The sequence below is a fragment of the Calonectris borealis genome, chromosome 6 (genome assembly GCF_964195595.1).
Source record: "Calonectris borealis chromosome 6, bCalBor7.hap1.2, whole genome shotgun sequence".
Taxonomy (NCBI): Eukaryota; Metazoa; Chordata; class Aves; order Procellariiformes; family Procellariidae; genus Calonectris; species Calonectris borealis.
Window position 1 is genome coordinate 32,479,266 of NC_134317.1, and position 22,416 is coordinate 32,501,681.

The following is a 22,416-nucleotide window of genomic DNA, read 5'->3' on the forward strand; positions in this document are numbered from 1 at the left end:
GCAGGTGCCCCCGCGCACCCCCGGCTGCCGTCCGGGCCAGGCCGCCGGTCAGGGCCCCCCCCCGCGGCGCGGGGCGGGTCCGGGCGGCGGGGCAGGCCCGGTCCGGCGGCGCCGCCCCTCGCGCTGCCCGGTGGGGCGGGGGCGCCGAGAGCCCCCGGGGCGGCCCTGCGCTCCGCTCCGCTCCGCAGGCGCCGGCCGCCGGCGGGAACAAAGGCGGCGGCAGGCGGCGGTGGCGGCGCGGCCCGTGCGAGGCAGCCCGCCCGCCCCTGCTTCCTGGGCCGGGCCGGGCTGGGCGAGGCGAGGCGGCCTCCGCGCCCCCGCCCCGCCCCGCCGGCGCGGAGCGGAGCCGCCGCCGCCGCAGCAGCGCCGGTCGCGGGGCGCGCTCGCCGCCCGTCGCAGGAGCTGCATGTGCGCGGGAGGAGCGGCGGAGGATGGCAGTGCTCAAGCTCGCCGACCAGGTGGGCGCCGCGGGGCGGGCGGGAGCGGGGCGGCGGGCTTTCCCTCAGCCTGCCGCGGCAGCGCGCCCCGGCCCGGCTCCGCGTTGCGCGAGGCGGCCGAGCCGCCGGGGGAGGCCCTTCCGCGCAGCCGGGGGCTCGGAGGCGGCCGCGGCGGGAGCAGCGCGGTCCCCCGTTCCCCGGAGCGCCGCCGCTCGCCGTGTGGTGCCGGCTCCCCGCTGCCCCCCGCCCGCCGAGCCGCTGCAGATGCGCTTCTCTTCGCCTGCTGGCGGACATTGTCTCTGCCCGCGCAGGCGGCGTGTGCGGGCGGGCCGGGGCCGGGGGCGCGGGGCCGGGCAGGGCGCAGCTCGCCGGGCGTCGCGACGGCGGGAGCCGGCTGCCCGCCGCAGGCACTCGCCCGACCCCCGCCGCGCAGCCGAACGTGCCGCCGTCGCCCCGCGGTCCTCGGTGAAATCCTGACGTCTCCCGTCGGGGGGGTGGGATGGAAGTGGATGTTGGCTCGCTTCGGAAGGCCTCCCGGCTCTGCTTGTCCTTCCTTGGGATTTCTCCCTCGTTTCATTGCCGTGGCATATGTATAAATGATTTTTCCTGACGCCTTTTTACTTAGGAAGTGCCTGTTCGGTTTAGCTGTCGCCGTTCTTCGCAGGCTACTAGGAAAACCATAGTATTAAGCCCTTAGATCGTGTTAAATTTAGCAATGGCCAGACAGCTGTAATCAGTATTAAAGTATTTCTTATCGCTGGTAGTTAGAAGCATTTAAAAATATTTAGTAAATTGATATTATGGCTCCCACACCCTGATTTGTCCGCATACTCTACCAACTGTTACACACTTTGCGTGCTTTAATCTGCTATTTTTAATTTAACGTGGTCTGCCTGTGATCTGCAGCGTGGGTGTCCTGCAAGCCTCAGACCTTCCTGTTGGGTTCAGGAGTGTCTGCAACCAGCCCCTCTCCAAATACCCCTTACTTATAGATCGCAAGCCTCGCTCGCAGTCTATTTATGCTTTTCTAAGAAAATCTTCCACATGCACAAAGCTGCTATATAGCATATTGAAAAGAGTTCTGAAAGGAAAAAAGGATAAAAGCTGCTTCTAAAGTAAAAGTGGCACTGTGTGACCAAGCACAGTCTGTAACGCGTTTTCGTGTGTAACAGAAGGCAGTATTTATGGGCTGTCTCCTGACATGTCCCTCGAACATCCTCATCTTTAGATGTGGTGCTTATGACTGGCAAAGAAAATGTTTCACACCATGAGGCTTCACTACCCTGTGGTGCACAGACTGAGTCTCATAAATAAGGAGATTCAGGTAGGATCTGTGTATTAAAAATCCAAACAGCAAACATTAATACTAAAAATACATACATTATAGGGGACCAAAATTGCACCATTTCAGTGCTTTTCACATGTTTAATGAAGCCCTTGAATTCACTGCCTTTGCTGAAGTCTTGCAGCAAGGATTTTCCTTCAGCAGCAGCAGAAGTCAAAACAGATTTAAGTCAAGTGGATCACGTCTTGATGAAGTCTGTATTGCTATACAAGAAAATGACAAGCTGTTGTTTTCTCTTCTGAGAACCCTGAAAGCTGAGGGATGAGTCTCCTTAGAGCTGCCATTATGCCCCTGCAGCGCGCCTGCTTTGGGGATGCTCAAAATATTGGTGGATGCTCATGGTGGTTCCTGGCAGGCTGTGGCCTGGGACACGATATGACAGGCTGATAGTTTTTCTTCGTGGGTATGTGTCTCCTGTCATTTATGAAGGGATGTGTTGATCTACCTGTACTTATCCTACTGGATCTCTTTTGATTTTCTTCAGTTTCTTCAGCAGATCTTTTTCTTTCACTTCTGAGAGACTGGAGGAGGGGGAGGATGCGTTCAAAGCTGGCTGTGGTGCTTCCTCTTAAACCGAGTGCAGAAGTTTACGTGTGCCTGTTTCTGTGTATTCGGAGCCGTTGCTGGCGGAGCGTTTCCAACACGCAGCCTGAGCAGTTGTAACCAAGGCACTGGGGCTGCGCAGCCTGCAGCAGCAGCTCTGTGCGCATCAGGCCAAGCTGTACTTTTCATCTACATCAGGTTTGAAGAGCTCTGTCCCCAGGCTGACCCACCTCTAACTAAAAGAGGCACAGTAGCACAGTCCCACATGTTTATAGACAGACCCAGGCAAAACAGAGGTGAAGCTGGGATGAAGAATGATGTGCCTGGGAGGACTCGCTGAGCACGGTGCAGGAGCAGCCTCCTTATGCGTTTCTTCCTGCTCTTGAGGATCGAGGCAATTGTGGCAGCGATAACTTGCAGCGATTCAGGAAACTGTTTCCGTTCGCTTAAACACCAGAGGCCACAGCAGTCCGCGTGCTTGCAGTCTCCTGCAATGAGAATTACAGTACGTAGGACACTCTGTACCACGCGTACCTGTTGCGGTCGGCACCTGGGCTGCTCTGATCGTGGGCTGCTTTTCGTGCACTGAGTGTAAAGTCTGGTTCAGGTCTTAGTTGCGGTGCTCAGGGGAGGTTGACTCCGAAACCGAGAGCTCTCTCCTCTGCCTGTTGTTGTGATTTCTGTAGCACATGCTTTCCTCTGGATCCATGACTTTCTTGACCAGTGAGGAGAGCTTCGTGTAGGAGAAGACAGTGTAATGGCTTTAAACTGAAAGAGGGTAGATTTAGATTAGATATAAGGAAGAAATTCTTCACTATGAGGGTGGTGAGGCACTGGAACAGGTTGCCCTGCGAAGTTGTGGATGCCCCATCCCTGGAAGTGTTCAAGGCCAGGTTGGATGGGGCTTTGAGCAACCTGGTCTAGTGGAAGGTGTCCCTGCCTATGGCAGAGGGGTTGGAACTAGATGATGATCTTTAAGGTCCCTTCCAACCCAAACCATTCTATAATTCTATGAAGACTAGAGAACCCCCACCCTGAGAGTTTAAACACACATTTCTCTAAGTCACCTGTTTCCTCCTCGCCTCCATTCTTGGCTTCTCTTACCAACCGCATCTAACAGCACATTGAGCGTTCAGACAGATGAGAAATTAATCACACCGTTTCTCATACAGGCTTTGAAGATGGACATACTTCCATTATTGCTTCTTTTTTGATATAGCTGAAAGGTGCTAAGGTATTGCTATGCTTAATCCTTCAAAGAGATTATTGGTACTTTTGGCTGCATTCACTCCTTAGGCAGGAGAGCTTAGTTTAAGTTTAGCATTAGTGTAGAGTACTTGAATTTGCTTCTAGTGATGGTAATTGCTAGCTCATCAGTCAGGCCACGAGAAACCCTTAAATCATTTAACCACAGGAAGTGTATTCTACCATCATTCGTTTCTGCGTGAATTTCTTCCAGGCCTTCCTTTCTTCAGTTATCTCCCGCTAGCCATTTTTGAATGACTAAATGTTAAGCTGAAAACAACCTAAGATAATTCATAAAACTTAAATTAAATGCCTAGGATTGTCATCTTTTTCTGTAGTGGTGTGTCTGTGCAGTTGTAAACGTTCTGATGTTCTAAATATTTCAGTTGTCATACACAAATATCTCAAAAGTTACTCTAAATCTTAAAACTTTTATCCATTCCTTCTTTTTTATCATCTCTGTAGTGAATGTTGATTACAGCAAGCATGCAAATTCCTTTAAGGACTGAAAAAAAAATTTTTTTCAATTCTAAGAGTTATTGCTGTGTTGTTCCCCATGCAGTTTATTGGTTGTACCTTTTCCATTTTGATGTTAGTATTTTATATTATGTGAGGGTGCGGTTACATGTGATAAAAGCCTTTGCATTTAAGCTAGAGTTCAGAAGGAGCAGAAGACAAGTGCTTCAACAAGTGGGTGGCCAGAGGCTTTCAGGTGTGGGTTGCACTGACACAGCTCAAGCCTGGCTCTGCACGTATGACGGCATGAAAACCCTTGCTGTGCCCCTCGGGTGCTGTTTGAGGAAACCTGCTTGCTGCAGCTCTTCATTCCTTCCCGTGTTTTGAGTTTCCATTCCCTCCTTCTCATGAGTCTCCTTTCCCCTTCGCCAAAGCTCTCTAAGGGTGAAAGTATCGATCGGTTTTTGACTTCTGTGGGTGCTTTTTGAGCAGTAGTCGTTGCCTGGACCCACCTCTCTCCTGTCCTCTGAGTAACCAGCAGAGGCAAGGTGCTCTCCCTGCCCGCTGCCTGCAGTTCTTTGCACAGCTTATTCTTCATACTTGCACCGAGTAACTTGGTTTCTTGAGAACTGTTTGTTGCAAACTTTTCAAGAGAAAGCCTGTTAGTCAAAGTCCTGCTGAGTGTGCTTTTAATCTTCAGGGTTTCCATTGATGGTTCTGGGCAGCAAGCACAGACAATTGCTCCTCTCAGTGCTCTGTTGAGAGGGTAAAATATCTTAAATCATTTCTCTATGTAAGCTTCTGTGATATTTCTCTGTGTAAGCTTCTGTGAGTTAGCTTTTGGAAAATTATTTTGGAAGAATCCAAGTTTTGCAGTGTCTCCATCTCATTTCCAGGCTTGCCTTGCCAGCTGAGGCCCTCCTTGCAGGACTGCCAGCAGCGCCCACAGGCCTGCAGGTTGTCTCTGTAGCTGACTCCATCCTCTTCTTCCTGTCTGAAGCCAACGAAGTTGCTCCGTGCGTGGCTGTGTTCGATTTGGGATGCCAGCTCTCTGCCTGTGCAGACCAGGTCGCCTTCACACGCCTCGGCACAAATGCGCCCATCGTGCCGCGTCGGAGGCAGCGACGGTCAGAGCGGCTCCTGCGCGGGGACATCCTGCTTGTTGATGTCTGTCAGAGGCTGATGCAAGCTCTCCCCTGCCTAGTTGTTGATTATAGTATGCATGTTTACAGGGGAAATGTATCATTCTGTCTTTGAAAGACACTGAGAATGTTTTCTATAAACAAAAATAAAACGGGAAGTTACCTAGAGGTGAAGCCTGCGTAGCTACTTTTAAGAGATGTAGTGCTTAGTGTTTTTATGCCTGCACCATCGAATTCGGTGGGAAGCTCGCTGTAAATCTGAGACTGACGCTGTCTAGCCTTGAGCCAGCGCACCTGGGGGTCAAAATTCACTGTGACTTCAGTGTCACCGGCTCAGGCCCTGTATGTACAAAACAACAGAATTATTTTTAGGCTACCCTTACAAGCATGCATATGCATGCCTAAGGGTAATGAAGCCCAGATAAATGGTTGGTGTGTGCACTTAGGCTGCTATTAACTGCAAAACCTCATCCTGTCTCCTGGTATTTTGCCTGTTGTCCTTGATTGCTGAGAGTAATGCAGTGTGACTAGAACTGAAAGGACCATTTCTCTCCCTCCCTTTCCCAAATGTTTTCCTGTGTTTGACAGTTCTCTGCTGACCATCAGGATCCTTTTTTACTATGGTCACAGAGAAACAGCATTAAACAGATGTTTCAATAATTTTAAACAGATGTCAAAGATCATAAAAGTCAGCTGGGCAAAGGCTGGACTTGCGTCTGAATACACTTAAAACTAAAATGAATACAACACTAACAAATAATCTCCTAACAAACCTAATTAAATTTCCAAACAATGGTGTGTCTTTAACTTATTTCAGAACCATTCAATTGACAAGACTGTCTTTCTGTGTATCCTCTGACAAGTAAAAGCATCTGAGAAGATGCCCCTGAACCTGCTGTATAAAATAGGAAAAATAACGAACCTGTGCCCTGTGGCCACAGCCAGCCTGTGGGTTAATTTTGTGTGGCATGAGGTCCCACGATTCCTCCCCTCCTCATATTCTTGCTAGATAATACTAAGGTGTATATTAATTTGCAGGCTGCCAAGTCTTTTTGAAAGGGCTCACAGCAAGGAAGAGATAATCCGTTTTAGTACAAAATACTCAGGTAGCCACAAAACAAAGGTAACTGTGGGGGAGGAAGAAGGAGGAATTTACCCACAGGAGTGTTTCTCTCTTATTTCTTGTGACATGAAAATGTGGTTGGTCCAACATAACTCCACCGTGGCAGCCATTGGTTCTAGAGCCGTCATGTTCCTAGGCATGCCGTACCTATTGCGAGACGTGGCTCTGTGCGTTTTAAAATAAAATAAAACTTTTGAAAAAATGGGATGTACCAGCATTCCTGCCCTTGTTCAGACCTGTAGGAACGATGGTCGCTGCGGTCTGGTATAGATGGCACCTGAGCTCTGACACATAGTATCATAGAATCATAATATCATTGGGGTTGGAAAAGACCTTTAAGATCATCAAGTCCAACTGTAAACCTAACACTGCCAAGTCCACCACTAAACCATGTCCCCACACGTCTTTTAAGTGCCTCCAGGCATGGTCCTGTTCAGAGGAGGGGGGCGGAAGCTTTGAGTCGCCAAAGAGAGCAAGATACAGGCTTGAAAAGGAAGCTGCTTGCTTTTTTTTGGTCATGGCTTCTGCAGCAAGTATCACTTTCTGATTGTTTTGTAGCTTGTCTCAAGGTAAACGAGAAGCACTTTAATCAGGAGAATTTCCTGAGTGGTGTTGTGCGCTCAAGTCTATCGTAGATATTTCTTTAGCAGAGAAATCCTCCAGAAGTTTGCTGTTTGGTAATACTGTAAGGGTTTTGCAGTGGTTGCACCTAGATGCCTGGGCTGTTTTGAGGGGGTGTGTGCCTGTCATGTTAGGATGTTAGTTTTCTTGAATTGCAGAATGGTATCCAGCAAAACTTACCCTCCTGTGTGCACTTGAGGTGTGGTATTTTATCCCTGCATGACAAGTGCCTCATGACCTCTTCCTGCTCATCTCTTAAATGAAGATGTGGTTGTCATGACTACATTTAGGAGAGAAATAAATGTTCCTCGCCGCTTGGGCGCTTGTGTAATGGCTTGGTTCGGGCAAGGTGGTGTTTTTATGTGGATCCTTGCTCAAGAGCGGGCAGATGATTTCTGTGACCTGGGAATAAAAGTGCTCAAGCTGGAGCTAGCCGGTCTCTGAACGCGGTGGCTGCTCACGCTGCGGCTCTCCTGGGGGTGGTTTTGAGCCGGTGCTGCTCCATCGACAGCACCGCGGCAGTGCTGTCGGTCATGTGCTGGACTCGGGGGCAAATCCCTCAAAGCCAGCAAAGAAAACTTTTAAGGGTTGTTTCTAGAGGTCTGGGTGTAGCTGATCCTGCTGCTTCGTTTCCGGAGAGGCAGAGGCTCTGGGAGGTGGTGCTGACGGGAAGGGTTTCCCCGTGCTGGCCTGGCACTCTGCGGGCCAAGCCCCTTCTCCTCTTCCTAAAGCTGTCCCCCGATCAGCAGATCTCTGACTGCTAGAGAAACGAGCAGCTTCCTCTTTAGGAGCTATCGTTTCAAGTTGTCTGCAGGTTTGGGCAATATTTGTAGAAAATAATTAATGCTTCGGCATATTATCTTTTTAATCTCTGTTGCCTGGAATTTGTTTTTCTTTCAGTGGTACTAATACAGGTTCTAGTGTCATCAGATGCCTACAGGAGCCAGATATTGTAGGTATAAGCCTATTAGGCAAATGTTTCAAAGTATATTCTGACAACGTTGACTATTTCTTCTGTTTTTTATTCCTGCTTTTCTGCTCGAATGCCCTGCTTCACATATTGCTGCCTGTGTGTGTTGCAGAACATACAGGTGAGCTAAACTTGCTGGCAGAATACCTCTGTATTTTAACCATTTAGTTTGAACGCTTATTAGCTGAAAAACGTTGCATTTTCAGCTGTTTCCATTTTTAAATTAACAGTTTTTTTCCAGAAGTACATATCTGATGTTTGTCACTTTTTTCGTTAGCTGGAAAGCTTGAGCTGGAAAGTTCCCACAGCTGCTGTCTGTGGCTTCAGCTTTGTTTTAATTGCTGCACTAGAAACATGTAGCAGCATGCTGTTGGAGCCTGGTGATGGGTGGGAATCAAAGCATTACAAAATTACATTTAAAGGGGGGAAATTATTTTGCAGTTTTATCCAAGGGTTTGAGGTCATTATTGAAGTTTGCAAGGAGTTGGTCAACAAATTACAGCATTTAGTTGTGGCTAGGTAATTGTGACATTCTGAAAAAGTACGTGCTTTTTGATGACAGGCATTTGCATGTGTTTTGCTTTTGGGGGAAGAAAAAGTCTTTCCTGGCTGCAGATGTACAACCAGAAATGGAGGCTGTTTAATACGTTTCTGCCATGCCTCGCCTAACGTAGGCTTGTCTGGTTGATGTTTGTACTTCATGTTACGAGCTGGTTTTATGTACAGACGTGCGTTTTTGTGCTGGAATTATTTGTAATGGCTTGCTTTCTTATTTTAAAAAGAGTACTTGGAGAGAATGCCCTTGCAAAGCCCCCGCTTCCTCCTCGCAGCTGCCTGCTACTGCATCTTTATGAGGAAGTAAGCAAAACCGTAATGGTTGACTTCTGCACACCGTCTTAACAGATGTACCTGATGGCATCTGTTTATTGAGCTAAGGCTTTAGCTTTTTTGCATAAAGGAGTTGGTTTCTCATGAAAAACCCTTGTACTATTGAATAATGTATGTGTAGGATTGCTCCAAGGGCAACATGTTGATATCCTTAATGACACAGAAAGTCTGCAAATAATCGCTAGTGATGAATAATTTGCTGCTTAAGCATTACCATTTCGATTCTGGCATATTTTGTGATCTCATTATATGACCTTTTTTTCCCCATCTTGCAGCCTTTGTAATTTTACAGACTTGTTGCTTGATCAAATGTCTTTTGTCCATGTAAAAGCTTTTAGCAGAATAGTTGTTTGGTACCTACCGAGTTGCATCCCTTTAACTGATGTCTCTGTAAACGAAGTCTTACCAGCAGTAGAGAGCATGTAACTTGAAGAAATTTAATAGTAAAAATGTAAAAATCAAGTATTGCGATCTGCAATGTATAAACTGAAGAGAAGACAGCAGTCAGCTGCACCGTTAGATGCACAAGCTTTCACGTTCTAAATATGATCAAATCATTTCTGGGAAAGGAAACTAGTGTGAACATTAATAAGCTCTTATATGCATTTCATCATTAATAATGTAGACAGTACCATTCAGATGGAGAACATAACCCATTTTATCATAGCGTCATTTTACCGTGATAGGCTCCTTGCCTTTCCAAGGTGAAAGGGCTGCAGATTGCCTTCTGAAATCTCATCCTCGGACAAAGTTTTGCTCTCGGCTGCATTGAATCTAGACCAGCTTTGCAGGAATATGGGGAAGCTGCTTTGTGTTCATAGTAACACGCTGGTAGCAGCACCTGCCTTTCTTTGTTTCTATGTATGAAGTTCATTTTTTCCATACTTACAATAGACAAAGGTGGACAACATGTCCTTTTCACTAGTGTTTTCATTCTCTCCTTCCTAGCTGTTTTTTTTTTAAAATAAAGGTTATTTCTTTTGTCTTCTGTGCAGTAAGGCAGCACAGCAAAGCCGTGCCTGTGCTGTTGGGCCGTGCAGGCAGTAGGAGCCTGGGTCCACAGGCCACCAAGTTGGGCTGGTGTCTCTGCCTGAGCCAGCCCTTGCCCTGTGCGCTGGTGCCAGCAGGGAGCCTGGGATTTCGAAGCTAGAAGCCTGCAGTATTATCTGCTAAAACACTGATTTGCTCAGTGTGCTCTTTAGTTGTTTAACATGCCAAGGGTAAAAAATGAGAGAACAAAGGCCTGAAATACCCCATATTGTCTTTGTGCTTCCAGCTGCTTTAATGTGCTTGCCAATGCGACATGCAGCATTTATCTCCAATTTAAAATCAAGAGAGGGACTTATTTAGTCATTGACTCCAGGAACATTTCCAAAGTGCTCTACCAACCAAGTAAACGTGGTGTGCCAGATCTTGCCACCATTGCCTCTGTTTGAGGGGATGGCGCTTAGGTGAGTGATCCTGCTGCATCCCGCTCAGCGTGAATCAAGCCTAGTATGAGGAAATTTCCTTCTTTTAATGTAAACAAGCCCTGATCCTTACATGTGTAATCCTCTGTTAGGAGATGTGGCCCTGCTTCTGGTGGGGTTTTCTGCAGATGGAGCCTGTGGCTCGGATAGCCTTGGCTGGAGGCAAATCTGAGATTTTAAGAAGCTGCCAAGGTGGGAGAGAGGGAGGAGGAGTGGGAAGAGCTGCCCTGCAGAGCCAAGGCAGAGACCATGAGGGATGTGAGGAGGAGGCAGAGGAGGCAGGCAACAGGTAGCTGAAGGCGCAGTGCTGCTGCCTGATGGCACCGTCAAGAGAAGGTGGTCGGTACCCCGGTTTGCAGCGGGAGAAGTGGGGTGCAGAGAAACTGTGTGACCGAGGTCAGGCTGAGAAGGGAGCAGGTGACAGAGCAAGAGCCGAATCCTGATTTACTTCTTTCAGTGGCTGATTCACAGCGGTGCCCTTCCTCCCTGCAAGTTGTTTTAACACTGTTTACTGTGTGGGCTGGTGCCAATCTTATGATGTTGCAAGATGAGAAATGAACAGTGGCATGCAGTTTCATAGCACAGTGTTAAATTCAATGAATATATAGCTTATTTAGATATTTGTTCTATAAAGTGTAAAATCAGCGTTGGTGCTGCTTAAGAGAAAGTGCTCTGTTAGGAAATGGTTTCCAGGTCACCTGGTAGGTAAAGGTTTATTCTGGCTGATTGCAGTGGGTGGCTGTCTTTGGTCACTAATCCTGTGTCATAGGCGTAGCGTTGTGTTCTGGCAGTGCAAACGGTAAAAGTGAGATCAGCCTGTTGTGTATCAATGCCACTTGTTTAGACTAAATGTCCTAATAATCCAGGACTGTGTGACTCTTGGCCACAGAGCACACACACACAAAGCTGGGTGGGTTCAGAGAAATGGAGATAGCCTCTCAAATATAAAAACTTACTGTCAGTGAATCAGATGGTGCCCTTTGGGTGTGTTCGCACAAGGTCCATTTCATGTCAGGCTGAAACTGAGCAGTCTTCTCACTAAGTTTTGTTTATTACATGTAAATATTTATAGACATATAATCTAGTTTCTAATTAGGAGAGCGTGCTCCTTTTAGAAGCATTTTCACAAAGACTGGCAAATTTGTGCATCACCCCTGCTACCCAGAGGAGTGTTATTTCTTCTCTGCAATTGGAGCAAATGGAGCTGAACGATTTGTCCTCCTCCACAGAGAAGGGTAAGACTAGCTCACACAGCCGTGTAGCCAGTATCTCCAGGTAGCTCAGAGAGTGAACTGTCCGGACCTGAGTCTCTGAGGATGCGCCCACGGTTGGTGGGGAGATCGCACAGCCCAGGAGCGCCCGCGTGCCCTGGCTTTGCAGGTGCAGTTACCTGGGGTAGCTGGTCACAGCGAGCCTCGCTGTTAGCCTCTTCCTACAGGCATAGGCACAGCTTTCACGTTAATCAGGGATTGCATTTAGGATCTCCTGGTTCCTGTTCCTGGGTAGAGTTTGCATATCTTTAATGTTTTTTTATGAGTGCTTCGTGCCCTCCAAGGCAGGTATGTGATTTACCAGAGAGTTACCTGGAAAAGTAGACACAAATGACAGCAAACCGCAGAGCAGGCATGTGATCTTCAGCACTTCTTGTTCCCGCAGGGCCGGCTGAAGACAAGTCCAGACAACTGTCTGAAAACCCTTGTGTGACTCCTTAGAGATGACTCTGTGCAGACACATGGTCTCCAGCACTTTAAGAGGTCTTTAAAGACCTGTAGACTTTCAGACAGTTGTCTGGAGAATTTTTCAGTTGCCTCTGTTGTAGGGACAAAAATTAAAAGGAGGTGGACAAGCAGATGTAATTCAGTGCCTTAAGCTTTGCTCCTTTATATTCTGCCTCCGAAAAGCTCTAGCATGGAGCAAGCTTTCACCTAGTGCCTGTTGACAGCTGTCTGTCCAGTACCCAGCAAAGAGGGAAGGCTCTGACCCACAGAAGTAACAAAATCTCTTCGTCTATTATCTGGCCCTGTAAGATTATTGAACTGTTCAGAGTCTGCTGGATTGAATTGCACTGCTGCTTGCTGGGATACTGGAGCATCAAAAATAAGTGCTGTGTAAATAACTCTGCTTCAGCTATGTGGATGCAATCCCAGGAATAGCGTTGTATTTGAGGAAGAGTGATTGTTTCATTCCTGACACTGCTTCTGCTGGTGTATTTTGTTTGCTTTCAAGCAGTAGGCTTGGAGAGAAAACAGTCCAGATTTTTGCCTATTTTTAATAAAGTGTTCAGCTAATATATTAATTGCACCTCGAACGCATGCAGTAATCATTTTAAGCCACGGTAGATGTTTCACCAGAAAGGTAATTTTCTCTAAGGAGGGATAAACAGTTTGCTCAGCCAGCGGAGAGCTTGGTTACCTGTGCCTTACCGCATACGTTCATGCGCGTTGTATTCCCTGTAAAGTGGTCCCTGGTGTTTGTAGCATGACAAGTGGAATCAATGCAAAAGCCATCTCTCTGCAGAGGTCTGCTTTAAATGAGTTTAAAACGCAGTCAGACCTAGTTTATGCTGCTCATGTCCCTTTTTTTTGGAAACAAATGTGGTTGAAGAAAAGGGTTGCATTACCGACAAGCCCTTAGAGGGTAGTTAAAACTGCCGGCAGAAATACACATAGAAGGGGCTTTACTTGGTGGGGGCACAGGTGATGCTGCAGGAGCGAGGGTCTGTTCCCCGGTGGACTCCTGGGACCGATGCTCTCCCCACCTGCGTGGCAGAGCCGGGCTTGGGACGCTGTTTCTGATTTCTTGCCGTACTGCCAGGCAGGCCTGTGCGCTGAATTGCCTCGAGATGGGGGGGGATCGGCCACAGGTTGCTTAAAGCCGGCGTAGCTTTTTTGGCAGTGACTGCCCAGGTCCTTGCTGCTGGGAAGGGGCCACGTCTGTGTGAAGCATTTGCTTCCCCATCCTTAGGAGTAGGGATCCAACCTGTGGGCTTCTTTCTTTCACAGCAGGGATCTGCTTTGTTATGCTGCCAGCCCTTTCCCTAAGCAGAGGCTAACCCTGGATTTAAAGATCCCAGAAGAGACAAAGGAGTTCAAGTGTCTTTTTGATCTTTGTTGCTACCCTCAGGCGAAGTTAGATCATTTGCTGTGAGCTGATCTCAGTTGTGCTTGGAAATTTACTGAAACAGCTACTCCAAAATAATTATTCTGAATAGATATTTTGGTGTGGGCGCTCATAGTCTTGCATAAGAACATCTTTTGCTAGTCTGTCTTCTACCATAGAAGTAGAATAACTGCTGACTAATTATTCGAGAATAGCTCTTTTGGTAAGTGCCTGAGCACAGAAAAGTCCCACTACAAAGAACAAAGACACCCCCCATCCTACCCCCATTCAGTCTTCCCAAGGTATTAAAATAGTTCTGTTCATTCATGGCTGTTTAGAAAAGAGCATACCAGTGGTAAGTTTTATGGTGCATGACTTAAAATATTTCATATTAATTAACAAACAAGTACCAATTAATTTTACATTATGATGCTTAAGGAGTAGACTGCAAGGAATGGTATTTAGCTGTGGCTGTTTGGCAATTATGACCTTGTATATAATAACAGACTCAATAAATTCTTGATGTGAGAGAGCACCATTAATCAACACAGAGTTAATTAACTGTGCTGCTTACACAGGAAGCGCCGTGCAGAACTGTCTGGATCTCTGTAGTGCTACGGGCTGAAAATGTTTGATTTGTCTGATACCTGGCTCGTTCCCACAGAATTTTCCCTCAAAACTGGTGCTGAAGAGGGAGGAACGTTTCCTCTAGGTGAGTGGGCTCCGCACATGGGTCCCGCAGGTCGTTTCCTTCTGGCGGCACTGACGCTCTGGCAGACCTTAGCTGTGTCACTGGGTCACTTAGGCTTTCTGTCAACTTCACGGAGAAGATGGAAGCAAGCCCTTGGAGGAAATACAAAGGGCTCTTGCAACAATGATTTTGGTCAGGTTAATCCTATAGGACTGCTCAGGAAATTAGGAATCGATGTGATAATTAAAAGTTATACTCACCAGCTCTCATTTAGACTTTATGCAGGATTTTTATTTCTTGTGGGCTTTTTTTTAATAGTTTGAAAGGCAGCCCAAAAAGGGGAAAATGAACAAGATTCAGCACACCTTCAGAAAGAAAGCATTCCGTTTCTGTACCACTCACTCCTCCACACTCCAAATAGATCTTGTCATTTTCCTGAATATATGGTGCTTAGAAGTATGAAATTAGCTTGGCCTTTTGGAGTGACACTGACCATCATTTTGTTAGTTTGCTTTATTGTTGGCTCAGTGTGCATATTAATGTGAAGCATGGATTTCTAACTTAGGATTGTACATTTTTAATCATCTGGCTTACCTGCTTTTTGATGTCCTTTGAACCACTTTCCTATCTGGGGTCGCTGTAGGCTGTCTCTCGGGAGAATTCAAAGGTCTGAGCCGTGGGAGTGCTTTAAGCTTTGCAACAACAATGCCCAGTAACAGCCAGTTTGGAGCGTTTGAGAGGCTCCAGTATGAGAAAAAGCAACTGGGTCTTGTTTTCTTACTGCTGGTTTGTACAGCCTCCTGAGTTAGAAGGCTTCATGTGCCCTGTTTTTATTCTTGAGGTTAATTTAACTTAGAGGTATAGTACACACACTCTTCTTTCTTCTCTTTTTTTTTTTTTTTTTTAAAGAAGTGCAGTTCAGTGTAATCCCTCCTCTTCTTCCCTCTTTCTGCCACCTGGGCTATTAGTCTTAATTACAGAGGCCCATTTAGTAAATCACTAATACAAGAGTAGCTTTGTACACTGCCACAAGATACGGTGACCAAATAGGGCCAGAAATAGATGAGCAAAAAATGTATAGTCTGAATCTTACTCTTCCTTCTGCCTTGCTGTGGCTGAAAATGTACTGCCTATTAATGTCTACTTTTATTGGTATAACATTTTTAGGGCTAGGAGACTTCAAAGATTTTAACTGCTCTTTACATTTTTATGTAATGATCTCTTGCTTTGAGTAGCGAAGGAGGTATTTTACTTGCCTCCTCCGTCTACCGAAACAAATGGTTTCCCCATATTCACCCTCATTTACAAAGTGTAATGGAATGCTCTTAACAGTTTATAACGATGAACTAATTATGGGGGCCTGGGAGTGGGGAAGGGAGGGAGGGAGGAAGAGGCTTTCACTTGAGATCTCAAGGCAGAGGAAAGCGATGATTCAGCTAATCTCTCTTCTGCAAATGAGATTTTTCTGCCGCAGCCACACAGCTTTTGTGTTTGATACAAAGGGAGGCAATAATTCTTAAGTGATGGAAAAACAACTTTCCTCCCCAATCTGGGAAACAGCAGTCAACTGACACCTCTCCTTATTAACCCCAAAGTGTAGCTGGTGGTTATGGCCTGGCGTTCCTACTTTTCCGCTCTCCCATCCAGCTACCTCTTTAACTGGCTGCCGTGACTCTTGCCGACTCTGGTGGCTCATCCTCTGCTCCAGCTGCCGGCCGGTCAGCGCGTTCAGAAATGCTGCTTCAATTCGGTACGCAGCACTTTCTCAAATTCAAACTTGTGCCTGGTTTGTCACGAGCCGCAGGAGATTAAATGCAATGAATGGGCAATACTGTATTAAGCTAATATTAATGACAACTATTCCGTTTTAGTACTATGGCCAGTGGTCCAACATACGTATGTTTAAACATATGCACTACATAGTGCATGTATAGACCCTTAAGATATATTTTTTGGGATATCTAAGTTGCCTCAGCCATGGTTTTCTTTAGAGCCATGTTTACTGTTCCTTGTTTTGAGGAGCCCTTTCTCTCTTGCCTATATGCCAGCGCAATTTGTCCTTCCTCACACCTCTCGTGTTTTCAGAGCCTGAGGGTAGATGGTCTGTGCTTTCCCCTGTCCCCAGCTTGTGTCACAGGGGACTTTTCAATGTTGGACTTTACTCCTCCATTTCCCCCCCTTTTACGTTTTCAGCACAGTCTCTCTTTTCCTTTCTTGACACTGCCGCAGCATCTGCAGTGCCGTGGAGTCGGATGAAAGGTAGCGGTTAAAGCTCCCTTTGCAGCAGTCCTTCCCTTTCCTTAGGCGTGCTGGTCGAAATCCCTTGGATCTCCACTGAGGTTTCATCATCCCCTTCATTCTTAGCTTCAGAAGAACTAGGATCATTTTCTCCTAACCACAGTAAAAAACTGGAGCTGGTGGCAGTACAAGCAAGAGTCATTAGTTCTCAAATAGTTTTAGGTATCATATGTCATTTGTGGCTCATCGTTTCGTACATTTCTGAAGAGACTTTTCCCCGTTCTTTTTGGCCTTACGAACAGCCCATACTTTTTCTCTTTAAATAAAAAGGAAATGTTTTTATAAATATATTGGATGTAAGTTGAAGACAATAATAAATGATAGTAAAGATCTGTTACGTGATGTAACAGATGTAACCTCGTGATGTGGAAGGTGTGCAAATAATGGACGCAATCAGAAAAGACTGAAAAATTAAAATGTAAAATACCCATAGCAATGTGAAATCTTATAAAGATTATTTTTAAGTCTGTGAAGAATGGGGAAAATACAGGACTGGAGATAGACAAATGTTATGCCTTTTTTAAAAGGGGGGAAGTGAGGAGCCAGGGAATTAGTCAATGTAATGCCAACATTGTGAAGTATACAAAGCAAATTGTTGGACAGCAGATTTATAGGCATCTAGAGGATGTTAAGGTAATTAAAAAAAGAAAACCACAAAAAAGCATGGAAACAAATGTTCATCCTAATGAGGGGCCCATATCTTTACTTTTTTCTTGCAAAGATTCAAAGTGACGGGAAGACTGGCATTATTTCAGAGTTTGAAACTACAGTACCATTTGCTGTCTGTTCATGTTTTAAAGCCGTAAGTACAGAGGGCTGCATCCTGGTGCCCCAAATTTCAGCCCCATTTGAACTTCCCTCATTTAATGGCATCCAGCCTTTTTGATAGTATGAGAGAAGGAGGAGGAGCATAATGTTGAGAAGTCATAAAATGTCTTGTTCCCAAAAGGCTCTGGGATGGCAGAGGTCAGGATTTCTGAGAAATAAAGTCTCTGCTGTTGATTTTTCTACTCCATTCAGGGAAATGGGACTTTGTGCACCCTTTTTGAAACTTATATTCACAACACCAGCAGAAACAACCCGGTAAAGGCCCTGGACTTTGCTAACCGCTCTAGCCACAAGGGAATAGTAAGGAACAGTAAGTGCTAGGCTTGTTCCTCATACGAGTGTGATGAGATGGGCTGACACCTGGGCAATTTTTGGCTGTTTCTAAATTGAGAAGCTGATAAAAGAACCCGCTGTCTCTTCACCACTCGCTTTCTGTGACTCTCTTCTTTGCAGACCCTCGGAAAGGTGCTTTTCACTTTCTGCCAGTAATACAGCTTTCTGATCAAGCTCTTGCCATAGCTGCAGCAAACTTGGTCAGTGATACAGGAAGAAAAACGCTTTTGGCATGAATAGAAATTGCAGGATTTTGTTGCCAAGGCAAGCAATTCCAGTTTCAGCATGCAAAGAGGGAAAAAATATGCCATTGTCTGGTTTAATGAAAGCTGTAAAACTGAGGGAAAATAAATGTACTCTAAAGTATCCTTGTAAATATGCAAGGAATTTAACAGCGTCTGAATCTACCCAGCATTATAAGGTAGCAATGGCTTGTAGATACTGATTCTTCTATTCAGAAGCATTTTTAATCCTTAAATGGTGCACTATAGTTGCTTTCTTGCATGCCAGTACAAATATTTCCAGCGTGTTACAAGACAGATGAATGAATGGAAGGGAGAGAGATAAAGTGATGTTTTCTGATCAGAAGTTTTCTTTTTAATAGGTCTAGAAGAGCTGTCTGTTCAGGGCATTTTGGTTGTATGGTATAGCTGAAGGATGACAGAACGGAAATGTTGATGTTAGGAGGGTGACATGGGTCTGTTAGTATCAGAACTCTTGCTTGAAAAAGGCTTTTTTGCTTAATGACTTGCCAGATGCACAAGTTAACATCTTATAATATTTGTTAAATATTCAGGATTTTGAATACTTTATTCTTCTGGCTGCCACTGAACAAACCAGAATTTCTGCTGCTGTACGGATTTTAAAGGTTTGATATATTTGGCTTCTTTTTACATTTATAATAAGTTCCAGCTGAAAGGAATAGTGATTTAAGAGAGTTAAGAGCTGCGATCTATACACAGCAGATCTGAGAGTACATTTAACTGTTTCTCACGATTGCAGAACATACACTGTAATTGCTTGAGAGGCCTTTGAGGTGAAATGAATTAAATCAAATCTTGAAAACAAACGGATAAGTTAGATGAGGAGAGTAACAGTAGGGAACATGATTTCCGCATGCCTTAAATACCTGGGACAGGTTGTTTTGTGATTTGCAAAGCCTTTGTGATAAGACAGGAGCTCTCTGTGGCTGATGCCAGTTCTTTCTTTGAAGTCCGTGCTCTCAAACCACATTGTAAACTCTACTTTTACCGTAGCAGGTTGGCTGGGTCTCTCAGCTATATTTAATGCATTCTTGAAAGCATTTGAGCTTGTTGATCTCTTTCCCATTCCAGTCAGTTCCTAATGAAACCACTGCAGGTGCTTGTTCCAAACACAGGAGCCCTCAGAGGGACAGAGTGGAGAACAGGAATGATGCACTGCTGTGTTTCCATTGGGAAGGAGCAATACGGACATCATGCTTACAGCATTTCCTTTTGCAAATGTTAAGAATTGTCTTTCAATTGACTATGCTGCACCAACATGGAGGCTTCAGCATTCCTCTTCCTCCTCCCCATGAATGTAGAAGGAACGTCCCACCTGGTTTTGTAAAGATGTAGGTCTGCACATAACCAGCCACGCTTCCCTAATGTTCGAGAGGCGCTGACCCCACTGCGAGCTTACGTTGCAACCGAGCACCCCTGCGTTTGTAGTTCTGGTACTGGATAGCTTAGGTGAACCCGGTGTTCAAAAAAGAATGATGCTGTTTTTTCTTTTTTTACTGTACTCCTCCAGAGCTTGTGAAAGTCAGTATACACCACTTGGAGCTATTGTCCTTCTGTTGCCAAAGCTTGCATCTTTCATAAAAACTTAACGCCTTCTTTCCCACCTCATCCTGGCTCCAAACGGTTATTAAATTCAGCGTGTTGATCCCCTGTGACATTTCTCTCCTTGTTATCAGAATAGTTGAGACCCTTTGGCTGTCTCTGCTTTTCCCTTCATGAACTTTGTCTTGCTTCCTTTTAAGCCACCCAAATTCTGTCTCTGAAATTGTCTTATAATTATTTTCATCTGTTCACTCTCTTTGAATTTTTCTCTTGCTTTATTCTTGTCTTCTGAGCTTATTTTATGCTATGTGTTCCGCCAGCTGTGATTTTGCTTGACTTATGCTCTTGGCAACATTGCTGCCTTGCAGGGTTTCTGTAGAGAGAAGAGGCCTCTGCAGATGGCCCGTGGGCAAGCTGCTGTGGCCGTGGGGATCGGCTCAACCTGTGTCCTTAAAACTAGCACCCAGGTGGGAGGCCTGGTGAGGCAAACCCCGGCATTTCTTGTTAACTGAAGAATGCTTTGCGTGACTGCGCACGCACATGGCAGTAACGATTTTACACCAAAGTACCTTGTGAACGTTGAGCCTTCCGGATAGCTTTCCCTGTTTCATAGTTGAAACCATTTCAGTCAAAAATTCCTCTTTGAAAGTCATTCTCTATCATAGGGCCACAGAATACTGTGCCTCGTATTTTGTATTCTGTCTGGTTTTGAACTATCTGGTGCTAAAATATGTGTGTGAAGCACTCTGTCATGGTATTAGAAGGCACCTACTTTTGTAGCTGCAGTTGGGTTTCTAAAAATGTTGACTTTTTTATTAAAAAGAATTTCTTCTGGTGTGTGGTTCCATGTAGCTTCATGCTTAAAACAGCAATAAAACCATATCCTGTCTCTAAACGGTAAGAAGTGTTATTGAATGTTCAGGAATGTGTTCAATATACAGATATAAATTAAAAATTCAATCCCTGAATACTGTAATAAAAAAGTTAGGACTAAAATAGCGATAGGCCTGTGGGTTTTATTATGTTGTGGCAGGATTTTCTATGAACAGTGCATAAAAGACGTGGATTCTCTGAAACTGCCTGCCCAAAACCAGCCAGGTCCCTAGGAGCCGGGGCAGTGGCCATCAGATCCCTCTGCTGGCCCAAGCACTGCCTGCCAAAGGAGCTCCCAAAACTGAGTGGTGCTCCAACAGAGCCAAGGAAGTGAAGTAAATTTATTATACCAAAATAAGAAAAGTGTGCTGTAACCTAGCCTTACAAAGTCTGCCTTAAAAATAAAAAAAAAACAATGAACGCCTGCCTCCCCCCCAAAAAACACTTCTATTTGAAGGCTCAGTAGAGCGAGGATGTGGTGGCACATCATAGAGTTACACCCAGTAACCTACTGATTTCTCTTCTCTGCACTTGCGCTGCTTTAGCAAGATGCCTTGCAGCTGTGTAATTTCACCTTTATTGGTCCTATCTGATTTATTTCTGATGCATGTCTTCCCTCTCCTTTAAATCACATTTATTTTCCCCCTGAAGACTTTGTGAAAAGGGTGACAGTATTTTAGTTTGCACAGTATCTCTTGCAACCTTTAGGCGCTTGTACATAAAACATAAGCTTGATCATGAACCTAACAGCCAGCAAAGAAAACACGCCAAGACGCAACTGGCAGAGCAGCACGGGTCCCTTGCTGCCAGCCCCTCTCCCCAGGCTGTGCCCACGTGAGCAGCGGCGCTGCATCCTGTACTGCTTATTAGACCGCTTGCCTTGGTCTGAATTACTCCTCTGAATCATTTGTGCCTTAACATGTGCCGTTCTGGGATTTCTGAGACCAGCCGGCCTGGCACGCTATCAGAGGATGCAGAGGCTCCTTTATTTGGAGGAACAAAGTATGGGGAATATTGATCTTCTGAAGGGAATTCGTTCCTGCTTCCCTTTCATTCCTGCTTCACCTTTCAAGGTGAAGATGGTATGGCAGGACAAAGGAGTCGTTTGGAGGGTTGTCTGTGGCTTGTGGGGCCATCTGTTTCGCAGGCCTGGTGTAAACTCCCTGCATATGCGTTCTTACTCCACAATATGTTTATACAGCATGTGCAGGTTCAGGCTAGCAGAAGAAATGCATTTATCTTCTGCTGGCAAACAGCAGTCCGTAGCACTAACATAAAATGTAGTTGTTTGCTTGTGGGATAAATAGAAAACTCTCTTCTCTGATTGTTAACCAGTTTCTTCGAATGTCACTTACTTTTTACAATTAGCCTCTCATAAAATACCCTAACGAAACCTTTCTGGTATTTTTCCCCCCCAGCACAGCTTTTTGGGTTTACATTAGTGGTCTATAACAATAATGGTAAATATTATTGCCATTCAGGAACTACCTTTTACATGTGCAGACATAAAAGCTTGGCTCCACTGAAATTTATGGGTGTGTTGCCATTACCTTGAGCGGGACTAGCGATTCCCCTTGGATGTTGGCTCCCGGCGCTGGGTGTGCTGGAGAGGCGGTCTTGTTTGCATTTCTTCCGTGTCTGTTGGCACGAGCTCCTCGGGCTGGAGTTGCAGTGCTTGTGGAGCACCTGCTGGAGCTTTTGTACCAAAGTGTTAATCCAGAGGAGTAATTGGGGCTAAGGTAATAGGAATTCCCAGATTGTATTTAGAATTTTGGAAGATCGTCCCTAATTTCTAACTTTTGTCCTCAATTTTGGCGTTAATTTTGGAATTATTGAAATTGATTATTGAAACTATTCAGCCCTTGAGCCTGCCTGGTAACGGCACGCGCGGATCGTGCTTTTAACTGACCCCTCATAATTTGCTTATGTTAACAAAGCGTGCTGGAGGAAGCACCCTGATGCGGCAGCTGGCCATGCGAGGCACCTTGGAGGGGTTGGTGAAGGTTTGACAAAGGGTGGGCTTTTGGATTTCACCCCCTGAAAAGTCCAGGGTGCCTTTTGGGATAGGCATCAGTAAATCTTTTGCTTAGTGGGTAATACTGAGAAGAGAAATGAATTGGGTAGAAAATAGTACCGTAGTGGCACATAAAACGTTGATCTGCTTTTCAGCTGGCTCCTCGTGGTGTGCGCTTCCCAAGTGCTGCGGTCGCGGTGGTCGTGCTTGGCCTCCAACCCGTAAGTGGGCACATG

The 22,416-nt window shown here is 45.7% G+C and overlaps 1 protein-coding gene across 4 annotated transcripts in view; it reads left to right on the forward strand.

The window, feature by feature from the left end:
- The first annotated feature begins 296 nt into the window (after window positions 1-296).
- The window catches only part of ANKRD44 (ankyrin repeat domain 44), a 144,394-nt gene continuing 122,274 nt past the window's right edge, over window positions 297-22,416 (forward strand). For 3 of the 4 annotated variants that reach the window (XM_075153610.1, XM_075153612.1, XM_075153613.1), the window contains exon 1: window positions 336-458. In XM_075153610.1, the coding sequence (XP_075009711.1) occupies window positions 432-458 (27 nt within the window). In that variant the 5' untranslated portion in view covers window positions 336-431. Of the gene's footprint in view, window positions 459-22,416 lie in introns of all 4 variants that reach the window. The other variant, XM_075153609.1, reaches the window with a different exon arrangement.